Consider the following 12378-nt stretch of genomic DNA (forward strand, 5'->3'; position numbering starts at 1 on the left):
GTGATTCCTAGCTTTCTAGGACACATAGCTACCTGTATTTGGGAGGACCAGGAGAGGGGTTTGGATACGGGCATTTTGAAATGCCAAACCCAGGAAAAGACTTGTAACTTTTTATGTAGATGAGCAGACGCTTGGCCGGAGGAGAGCGAGATGCTCGGCCGATTGAGGGGCACTAGAGTGAGTCACCTTCCTGCCACCATGCACGATAGGATTAACTCAACGTCGATCACGGCTTTCGTTGAGCGATGACAGCCGAATACGAACTCTTTCCACCTTCCGTTCGGTGAGATGACGATCATGTTGCATGACGTCGAGGCCATCCTTGGGATTCCCGCAGAGGAAAACAACTTTCTGTTGTGATTGATGCGGATCAGACAGATTTACTAGCGGAGCTGTTGGCGGTGGTTAGGGCTGCGCTGTACACCGCGGCGCTTGGTGTTTGGGATCACGGCGGTGTGAAGATCGCAACCGTTTTGAAGCAATGTTTGCGCCCCACTGCACGTAGGACGCATGACACACAACTGGTTGCATATGTTTTTTTTCTTCTCGGGTGTACCTTGTTTTCAGATAAGAGCGGAAACAAGCTCAGGCCACACGACATAGTTGACGCGTGTGAGCCTGACAGAGTAGGCCAATATTCTTGGGGGTCGGTTACGTTGGCGCATCTGTATCGCCAGTTAGGATTCTCGAGTCGGGCTGACGCGACAGGTTTTACTCGATGTCTAACATTATTACAGACCTGGATATACGAGTATATTCCTACGTTTCGACCACACCGCGACCCGGTTCCTAATGGGGATGGGATGACACGTGCCTCTGCGTGGAGTCCGCGGTTCGAGAAGAAGTCCGTTGACCGCCTCCAATCGATACGGTTATTGCTTGACAGGATGTCCCCCTTAGAGGTAAAGTGTATAAATTATTTCTAAATTTATATTTTGATGCATTTATTATATGAATCTTACTAATTTGAAAAAATGTGCAGGTGAACTGGATGTCTTTCGGCCAGAACCCTAGTAATAGGGTACCCAGGACCCTTTACACGGGACTGATTCAGTACCGTGAGATAGTAGAGGCGTACATGCTTAGCGTTGTTTTCGCCAGTTTGGATTTGTCCAAGTTGTCCCTCCTCGACCAGCATGGCCCAGTAAGGCGGTCCGATCTGCGTCGTCGAAGGAGTACGTCGTCCAATGGCCAGAAAGCATGATTTCCACGTGGGAGCAGTTTCCGATGGTTGCCCGCCTATGGACTACGGAGCTGCGGCGGCCGCCAAGTGGGGTGACTAGCATGTGTGACTAGCACTACATGAAATGGTATAACCGGTATTCGCACCCGATGTTGATCAGAGACGTCCACCATGGTGACGATGCCGATGATGATGATGTGCCACCACCCACTGCCGTGGATGCGGTATGTCTCATAAAACATTTATTGTTGTGTGGTTTTTTTTTTTTTATAATACATCGATATTGAATTTTATGTCTGGCGTTGTGTGTAGTGGATGGGAAAGATGATGCACCTGGGACACAGACTCTTTCAGGAGAGGGACAACACGATGACTGCATCAGGCAGAGTTGTTATTGATGATCTGGAATGGGCCCTTGAGCAGTGGCAGTGGGCGTCATAGAGGGATTACTGATCTGTGGGCAGTTTATTTATAGAACATTTTGTACATTATCATAATAGTTTGTAAAATTTGACATTATCTTTTTAGTTTGTAACATTTGACATTATTATTTTAATTTTTTAAATTTTGACATTATCTTTTTAGTTTGTAAAGCGCAAATACTAATTAGTGTGCATGCAACGCGCAAATTTAGTCAAAATTAGAATACAAAAAATAAATAAATGGAATAAAAATAGCAATAAAAATACAAGGTTACATAGAAAAGGTATACGTGTGAAAAACTAAAAGGCAGCTAGGTTGTTCCAATGGTGGATGCGGTCATAATACAACACATCCCAACCCTCTACGCTTGGTGTGCGAATGGTGTACCACCGAGGTATGATCGGTGGCACCGGAAAATCGGATGACAGGTCCAATTGGATGAAATGTCTGTATGACGGCCCCAGAAATGCAATTGCTAACTCTTTTACCGGTGCGGTGACGGTCGCATGCGAACACCAAAGGAGAACCGTGGTACATGGATAATAAGCTCGACTATGCAAACCAAGCCCGAAATGCATGATTGCACACTTGTAGATGTTTGCAACGACAAACAGATCAAGTGGCGCGTCGAACCAATGATTTTGGCCGCAAGGTCCTCCTCCCCACCGACTACGCTATAGAGAACTATCCAAGTCTTGGACGTACACATGGCGATAAAGATCTCGGTTTGAGGCGATTTCATTGTACATCAACTGACGCACTAAACCGTAGTTGTCTTCACCAATCTGAAACACATCAGCCACGACCCGGAATTCGCAGTTACCATCCGCAACCACATCATTCCACCCGTCCAAGTATGCTATGATGATGTTAGGGATCTTGTCCTTATATGGAAACTGATCAATATCCATTCTTCTTGTTGCACATATCAATAAACACAATTAAAAAGTCAGCAGTAAACTAAACAAACATTCTAAAAAGTAAATTAAAGTAAAGTATTGTACCGGTGTCGGGCATATTCACCGAAGAAGAAGATTGGCTACGACTGGATGACGATGAACGACCACGACCACGACCATGAATGTACTCAAACGCACTCCTGTTCCGCCGTGGTTGTCGACCTCTAGGTCGCTCGACCCCTTTAGGCTCCTCGTGATCCAAGCATGACGTGTTGAACATGTCATGAAGCACGTGGGTAGCATCACAAATGATTGAAGGGTGACTGAAGGACACTCGGTCAAACATCGAACAAAACTGCTCCAACTCCTCCTGTTCACGGTGGACCGTCTGTGGAACAGCATGCTCTCCAATAACGAGCGTCTGCCAGAATGGATGAACTTGATCAACATGTAACGACGCCTTATCTTGCGTAATTACGCGGTGAATGGTGCATGCACAAGGTAGTCCATGATTCACTGATATAGCACATCCGCACCGAATAGCCACTTCATCTCCCAACTCCTTCATCCTGTTGTGCTCGCTAAGAATCAAACCCAAGTAGTAGTGTGACACACGACCATGGAGAATCTTAAATATGAAATGGCAATACATCATGCCATGTCTCCGTCTAGAGTCCTCGAGAGAGTTCTTGATGCCGTTCTTCTGAGTATCAATAGCCTTGTTTATTCTCTCGAACAGTGTATCCAGAGCAGAGGTGGAAGAATCAATCTAGTCCTTCAAAGCTCTATGAGCGCTCTCAACTCTACATGTTGTACTGTTTCCAAAATGAAGAACTTGGTTTGTCCAATATTTGACAAACTTTTTCCTCTGAGGTATCCACTGCTGCATCACATAGTTTACCATTGTCGGGCACCATTGGTACGCATCCTTGAAGTTATCCAAGGCTTGATCGTACTCTGCCTTTGTGGTAGCTTGCAGGATCTTCCGCCACTTACCATTTACCAATCTCTCTGCTGAATCTAAATTCTTGTTGAAAAGGTTGTAGGCTTTGACTTTCACACAGTTGTTGATATGCCATGTGCATAGTAAATGCTTTGATTCTAGAAACAGCTCCGCTATAGGGGCAAAGAGGCCTCCCTCACAATCACTAACGATGGCTGATGGCTGAACATTAGGGCTGATGTAGTTTCTCAACTTCTCCAACACCCAATAATAACTCGCAATCGTCTCATCCTCGACGACTGCATTACCACTCAGAAAGTTTTGGTTCGTTGGAGCCATCCCAACCATCTCAACCAGTGGGAACTTGTACTTGTTTGTCTTGTATGTTGAATCGATCAAAATCACAGATGGCCAAGACTTGATCATATCAGCACAATCAGGATGCACAAGGAATAAATGAGTTACCTCTGATGTCTCTTCGTCAGAATTAAACCAGAACAAGTAACCACGTGCTTGTGCCTGGTGTAGAAGCTGTTGAATAGGGTTCCTTCCCTCTGACCGTTCAAACCTCAGTTTTTGTCTGACGTTGTAGATGTGTCTTCAGTTGGCTGGTCTTCGGGAAATTTCTCTAACACAGATGCTAATATTTTAGCAGGCTTCACTTGAGCATCACTCGTTTCTTTGACAACTAGTTTTGCAGCAGGACTTAGGCCGCTTAATTGTCGATGACCCACTTCATACACTATCATCTTATGGTTGTGATTACCCCATTTAAAGTAACCCTTCAATTCCCAACTGTCACGACTTTGGTGTTGTCGAACCTTTACTCTTAACTCACACCCACAACCTTTCCGCTTTGTATCAAACCGAATTGTTGTACTGAAATTTCGTTCCTCCCTTTTGCAATAACGGTCGCATCTCAAAATGCAATCCATTCTACCATCCCGCTGAGATTTATGAGATGCGACTACTAAACAAAAACCAAATCTAATTGCAACCTGTTTTGCCCAATCAATCGCTTGTTGAGCATCTTCGAAGGGACCATCATGTACAAAAATCTCACTGTTATCAACACCGTCTCCACCATAATCCTACAACAATTAAATAATTTTAAATACATAGAATTATATAGAGATGAAATCAATACATTTAACACAAAATTAACACATAAGTAATTTCTAAATTTTTTATTTGTAAATTTTATTTCTATATTTAACGCATAATACATTTAATTTATAAATTTACACATACAAAATTAACACATAATTATGTATAAAAGTATTTATACAAATACAAAATTAAAAAATAATTTTATTTTTTTATTGAAATTTTTAACACATATTTAATTTACACATACAAAATTAAAACATAATTTTATTAACACATATTTAAAACATAATTTCAAATTAAAACATAATTTTATGTTTTTTTGAAATTATTAACACATATTTAATTTCAAATTTATCAAAGTTAAAAAACCACAAAAAAAAAAAAACTTTAAATAAATTTTTTTTAAAAAAAAATTCGAAATGGGTTGTGGCAGCGGTCAGGCCATCCGCTGGCCAGCATTTCGTAACTTCAAAATGCAAGGTACCTCGCTTTCCGGCGATGATGACGGCTCTCCAGTGTCCCTCGGCTCTCCAATGTCCCTCGGCGATCCAGTCCGACTCCACATTTTTCGAGAGAGAGAATAACGTTTTCGGTAAAAATTAAAAAAAGGGGCAAAAGTGTTAAACTAAATAAACTTGTGGGCTTTAGTTAGAAATTTGTGGGCGATGTTTAAACACTCCCAAAATCAGATATGGGGTGGATTTAAAATAGGTTACTTCTTTGGTTTGTGACATGTTTTGGTAGTATAAATAGGTTGTTTGAATTAATCTTTCTTGTAATTTATATTTTGTTCATTACATTATTGTATATGAAAATTAGAATTAGATATAAAATAATTTACAATTAAGGAAAGTTAAAAAGTTGAAACCACGATCAAACATCAAACAAACTAGATATGTGAAACTATAATTTAGGAGAGAAACTTGGCTATTTAAATTTTATATAGGCACTTAGGGCATTGAAGTCAAAAGTGTAGATTAAAAATAAAAATAAAAAAATCATTAATAATTGATGACATCACACATAGAATTGGAGGGAAAATTTATAATGTGAGAATGACACGTAAAATAGTTTGAGAGTTGATGATGTCAGTAATGTTTTGTTTTAGTAATTGTTAATAGATTATCATGTTGGATCATTTTTTGGTTCGGCTTGGATATATATCAAGCCAGAACTATATAATTACCGTTTACATAATTGGACTAAATTTTATTAGAACCAAATGTTATTACGAGTAACATGTTATGCAACCTATATAAATAATTGTGAACAAGAGGTATATGATTGGAACAAAATGTATCAATATATTAATAAAACAAATCTACTAATAATATGAATCCTTTTTTTTTTTTTTTTTTTATGATTTACCATTGTAATTAAGTTAAAATCAAGATTAATTTTGATTTCACTTGTTTTGAGTTGGATAAAAATAGGACAGGACTATGTCTAGTTTCGTTTTGGTTTCAGGTTGCGGGATTTAATCGAGTTACGGGTCACCACGAGTTGGGTCAGTAATAAGTTATGTCACGTTAATAGGTTCTCGTATGTTTTGGATTTCAATTAGGTTGAGTGCCAATTCAGGTTCAAATTGTTGTAAAGTTTGGTCAAATTAGTTGTCGATTAGTATCAATTTAGGTGCAAGTTCTAGTTCAGTGAAGGAAATGTCCGTCGATCAAGTGTAATTACTAATTGTAATTAGGACAAATATGGAGATTAATTATAATCGGTTATTTTAGGTAATCATAATGTTTTGCTAGAAACCAACTATGATTTGTGAACAAATACGATTAGTTTACTGCTAATAATAATCCGGTCCTATGAGGTCACACATATGAGTATATGATTGAATAAATATGCATGAATAGACATTAATGCCCAAGAGATGCGATTATGTGAAGAGATGCAATTATGTGAAGAGTTGCGATGGTCTATTATAAATATGACTATGTGACTTTAATGAATGATGACATCTTTCATTATTCACAAAATTCTCTCACATTAACTCCAATAAAAGCAATAAGGAATTGTTCCTTGTTCCGTACTAGCATACGTGGAGATTCATTCATTACTCGTGGACCAACATTAGAGGAACGACAATTGACGTTCTAAAGATCTCTAATTGAAGAAAGAAGCGCCCTCTTGCTTTGTGGAAATTACGCATCAAGGGTATAATATCTTAATCTTATGATTCATATTATTATATGCATGTGATCCTATTTTAGATGCTAAGAAATTATTTCTTGAAATTCCGCTAAGCGCATCTAAAATGTTTCTACATTCAGGTCATAGAGTCTCATGTCAAATCAATTGTTAGTTAACATCGGTTTCAGCTCAGGTCACAAATTAGTACGGAGTAGTATCTCCACAAATATAGTTCAAATATAGTTTGGATTCGATTCATCGTGGGTTTTCCGATCGGATTTGACCAATTCTTTGCATCTGTATTTATTTGATTTTATCAAAGTGCTGTCCAATAAGCAAAATGGGGATATACAACACAAAATTTTCCCTCCTTACCTTCACCGTGTTCTTTCTCTTTACTTCTCCCTTTCATCTCAAAGTAAAAGCAGCACCAAAAACCCCAACTCCAAACCTTAATAAACCCCAATTCCCATGTAAACTACCTCATAATTCATACCCATTTTGCAACAAATCTCTTTCAATCCCAACCAGATCACAACAACTAGTCTCTCTTCCCACACTTGAAGAGAAAATCAGCTTCCTCTGCCACAATTTCACAGGAATACCCAGATTAGGAATCCCACCTTACGATTAGTGGTCTGAATCCCTTCATGGAATCGCCACTAATTGGCCTTCAGAGAGCGTCAAACTGCCCACAAAATCCGCCACTGTATTCCCACAAGTTCTCAATTCAGCCGCTTCCTTTAACCGGAGCTTGTGGTTCGATACCGCGACCGCCATTGCTGTTGAAGGGAGGGCATTGTACAATGCTGGCCAAGTTGGGTTGACTTACTGGGCACCCAATGTCAACATTTTTAGGGACCCCAGATGGGGAAGAGGCCAGGAGATTCCTGGGAGGATCCACTGGTTGTTTCTTCTTATGCTGTTGAGTTTGTTAAGGGGTTTCAAGGGGAGTATTAGAGGGAGGAGGGAGAATTTGGAGAAGGGTATTTTGGGAACAAGAGGTGTTGGAGGAAGATGATGAGGAGGGGTTGTTGATGCTTTCTGCTTGCTGTAAGCATTTTATAGCTTATGATCTTGAAAAGTGGGGTAATTTCAGTAGATATTCTTTCAATGCTGTGGTAGTTTTTTGTTACCCTTTTCAATGCATCTTTATTAGACCTGTTGTTACTCTTGTTAGTATTCTAGCATTGTATATGTATTAATGTATGCAGTGGAAATTTTGTTAGTAGTGAAACTTTGATACTTTATGAGGAGAAGACCCTATTGAGGCCAAAACCTCACACATGTCAACCCGGCCTGGGTTAGCGCTAGACCCCTTAGGAGTGGGGGTAGTAGAATATTTGAACTTTAGCTTAAGTTATTGTTTATGCCAAAAAATTGTACACCGGGAATATATCATGTAAAAGCCAAATTTGCAATGGGTTGAATTTTATGTGATTTGAGTGACTAAGATTAGTGTACATAATACACTCATTGTTTACAAACCTACCAATTATTATCAGGGTGAAACATAACTAGTGAAATTTCCACTTGAAAAATTTTAGTAGCCAAAGAGGTCTTTATGCACAATAAATGCTTGTTGTCAGGTAGAGGTGTAAGTGAACTAGTATGCATGTTGATTATCTCAAGCTTGAAAATTTTGCTTTGTTAATATTGAGCAATGAACTGTAGATGTGGAAAAGGTTGTATATTATTGTGAAAGAAGGCAATAGCCTTGTTGATTTGTGGTTTTGGTTTATTCCTTCCTAGTAAAATGCAATAAACAGAACTTAAAGTCGTTCGTGCTCATTTTTTAGAGCTTGGAAAGAAGGATGCTCTATGATCTATTTTCGTGATTACTGATTAGATTGCTTATATGCTTGACTACAAGACTGGTAATTTTTTTGAAACCCTTTGGGCGCATCTTTATAATACTCCCTGTTTCTAATTTATTTTGGTTTGACTTGTTTTGCAAAAACAATCATCATTCAAATAAGAAATTCTTTTAGAGATAGGGTGTATTAGTATTACGTTTTTATATGTATGTCTGTGATGGAAATTGTGTTGTTAGTAGATTTTTTACTCTTGAGCTTAAGTTTGTTTATGACAAATTCTTGGAGTATTATGTAAAAAGCTTAATATGCTGTGGGTTGATATTGTGTGATTCGAGTGACTAAGTTTGTTGTATACAATATACTCGTTTGCAGTGCGAAACATAACTAGTGGAATTAGCCAAGCAGTCAAAAAGGTCTTGGAAACTGTATGCACAAAACTGCTTGGATAGAGTTGTAAGTGAACTAGTTTTCATGTTGATCATCTCAGGCTTGAAATATTTGCTTTGTAGATAAACCTTTTGAGGTTGAGAAATGAACTGTTGATGAGAAAGCCTTAGATGATCTTGTGCTAATGGTTTAATCTTTCACATTAAAATGCAATAATTAGAGCTTGAACATCTTTAGAGCTTGAAAAGAGGAATGTACAATAATCTATGTTCATGAATAATTTGTAAAACATTATGTAGGGTTCAATGTACGCTTCTTTAGTTGTTTCTGTTGAATCACCCTGCTTCTACTAAACAGTAGATCATGCTCTTTTTCAAGTACTCTGCATATGATTTTCTGTCTTTAGTGTTGTCCCTGTGAATTTTCTTTCTTATCTTGCTTTCCTGTTATTTTTGTACTTTTCCCTCTCAAAACATCTATATAAATTATTAGCTGGTTAAGTTTGTGGCTAATATTTAAGATATGACAGATTACTGAGCAAGATATGGAGGATACCTACGAACCCCCTTTCAAGAGTTGTGTTGAACACGGTAAAGCAAGTTGCTTGATGTGTCCTTGCACTAGTATCAATGGGGTACCTTCATGTGCAAATGGAGATCTTTTGCAGAAAGTGCGAAAGGACTGGGGATTTATGGGGTAAGAGCATTGAGTAAGCTATATATCACCATATAAGGATTGTCAGTCATCCCCTGCCAAATGCTAAATTGAGTATGTGGCTTATGATTTTCCTGATTGTAGATTTATCGCCTCAGGCTGTGATGCAGTAGCGACAATTTATGAATATCAGTTTTATGCTAAATCCCCTGAAGATGCAGTAGCAGAAGCTCTTAAAGCAGGTTCTAAGTTTTGCCTTGCTCTCTTAGGACGAGTATACATCCTGATTCTTGACATCTTGTTTGTTGTTTGTTCAACTGTTGGTGTTGATAACATTTTGGATGGATAATCACCTGTTGGAGTTGATATAAACTGTGGAACATACATGCTTTATAATACTCAATCTGCATTTGGACAAGGAAACCTTAAGGAGGGAGATATTGACCGGGCTCTTAAAAACCTGTTCCCTGTTCTGCTCCACTTGGGCCTATTTAACGGGGATCCCTTTAGTGGATGTTTGGAAGATTGGGAAGCAAAGACGTCTGTACTAAAGAGCACCAGAGACTGGCTCTGGAAGCAGCAAGGCAGGGCATAGTGCTTCTCAAAAATGATAACAACTTCTTACCTTTAAACAAGGATCATGTATCTTCATTAGCCATCATTGGTCCTGGTGCAAATTCTACAAGCCCTTTTGATCAAGGGGTGGATATTCAGGTCTGATCCTTCTCATCATAGAGTACATTGACTTTTCAATGCTAATGAGATAGTCTTAAGATAATAAAATCCCTGTTACTATTTCTTTTATTAATTCGCCTTTTTACGTATTAACTTTTGCATGAACTATTGGCATAAATATTATGCATTGTTGTGCCCATTGCCCCCATTTATGTTCTTACACGGTTATTTTGCTTGATTCAGGAATTCCATGCAATATGCAATCTTATGCTGAGGGTTTCAAAAACATACATCAAGAAAACAACTTTTGCTAGCGGATGCCTGGATGTGGCTTGTGAGTCCAATTCAATGTTTAACGAAGCCCTCCATGTCACTGAAGTATCTGATTATGTTATCTTAGTTGTTGGGCTGGATTTGACCCAAGAAACTGAAGATGTAGACTGAGTTATTCTTTTACTTCCTGGCAAACAGATGGAACTTATTTCTTTGGTTGCTTCTGTTAGCAAAAAACGCATAATATTAGTCCTCACTGGTGGTGGACCCCTAGATTTCTCTTTTGCTGAAGCAGATTCACACATTGCTAGTATTATTTGGGTTGGATATCCTGGTGAAGCCGGTGGCAAAGCACTCGCTGAAGTAATCTTTGGTTATTATAATCCAGGTTAGCAATTAGAATTGTCATCTTTCCTATTTAAATGTTGGTACAGTTGGTGGTTTTTCCTTTCTCCTTTTCTAACTTCCCATTTTTCTTTCGTCCTTTCCTTAAGAACGTTTGAAGCTGAGATGGCTGAAAACTGAGTTATTAGCCAAGCAATTCTCCTATCAGTTCTCGCTATGCATTCATTGGGTTCTTGTACGAGTAGTAAACTATTCGGGGTTAGGGCCTAGGGGAAGGATGTCCGATCCTGGTTTCCAGTTTGTGACGTACTCATAGTTTTGAAGTTAGGAAAGATTACGGATGAATATTTTTTCTTTTGTTGCTCCTTGGGACCATTATTTGTTTCTTAATACCCATTTTGATTCTAATTCTTGCGTGGGTATGGACTGCCAACAGGTGGAAGATTGCCAATGACTTGATATCCAGAATTATTCACCAAGATACATATGAACAACATGAACATGCGGGCTGATCCTTCTCATTTATATCCTGGAAGGACACATCGGTTCTATACAGGAGAGGCTGTATATGAATTTGGACATGGTTTGAGCTATACAAATTACACATACATGTTTTTATCAGCACCAAATAAAATGATACTAGTTAGTAAAGCTAGCGGTACCTTAAGAAAATTATATGAAACAGAAGTGGGGATTGGTTATGTTCCTACAGACGAGCTGTTGTCTTGTGATGCTCTAAGGTTTAATGTGCAGCTATCTGTAATGAATGTCGGGCATATGGACGGAAGCCATGTTGTTATGCTTTACTCAAAAGCGTCTAGCTATGTTGAAGGTGCTCCTAGAAAACAACTTATTGGATTTAGCCGTATCCATACAACTGCACATAGATCGACAGATGTGAGTTTCATGGTTGATCCTTGTGAACATCTTAGCTTTGCAAATGAGCATGGAAAGAGGATATTACCTGTAGGAAAGCATATCTTGATGTCAGGAGAATTGGAGCACTCATTATTGATTAACATATGATTGTTAATTTGTTATACGTAGTACTATATTTGTTGTGTCTGGAATTTAAAAGATTAATTTTGATCAAAACCTTTTTTTTTTTTTTTTTGAGACATTATCAAAACTAATCTGTTAAAACATATGGAGTATAGATATTATCACTCAACTTTAGGCCTTTGGTAACTTTGCCTCTTCTTAGACTCATTATTATCGTGAGTTTCTGCAATTTCCTTGGTTGTCCTAGCAACAACAATTAACCCAAGTCTTATGGTTAAGTATTGGCACAGAACTACTTTTTACATGACAAGTACATAGCAGTTATAAGACAAAAGAGTGGTGATTTTTTTTTTTAGCGGTACAAATATTATACCAGTGTTACCTATAATGGCTATAAATAGTACTACTAAAACAACCTATACTCTAGTTATAAAATACATGTATAATAGTACATTAAAAATACCAAGGTAAGTATAATAGTACATTAAAAATACCACTGTAGGCTCTTTAGCAATAAAAAATCAC

The 12378-nt window shown here is 38.3% G+C and overlaps 1 protein-coding gene and 1 pseudogene across 1 annotated transcript; both read left to right on the plus strand.

Annotated features, from left to right (window-relative positions):
• Window positions 1-245: 245 nt before the first annotated feature.
• LOC110714690 (protein MAINTENANCE OF MERISTEMS-like) lies at window positions 246-1277 on the plus strand. Its single transcript, XM_021893222.1, has 3 exons — window positions 246-283; window positions 338-902; window positions 983-1277. Exons 1-3 carry the CDS (start codon window positions 246-248, stop codon window positions 1202-1204), a joined length of 825 nt encoding a protein of 274 aa, XP_021748914.1. The 3' UTR covers window positions 1205-1277.
• A 5735-nt stretch (window positions 1278-7012) lies between these two features.
• On the plus strand, window positions 7013-12155 carry LOC110713453 (annotated as a pseudogene).
• Window positions 12156-12378: the final 223 nt, after the last annotated feature.

The sequence above is a fragment of the Chenopodium quinoa genome, unplaced genomic scaffold (genome assembly GCF_001683475.1).
Source record: "Chenopodium quinoa cultivar QQ74 unplaced genomic scaffold, ASM168347v1, whole genome shotgun sequence".
Taxonomy (NCBI): Eukaryota; Viridiplantae; Streptophyta; class Magnoliopsida; order Caryophyllales; family Amaranthaceae; genus Chenopodium; species Chenopodium quinoa.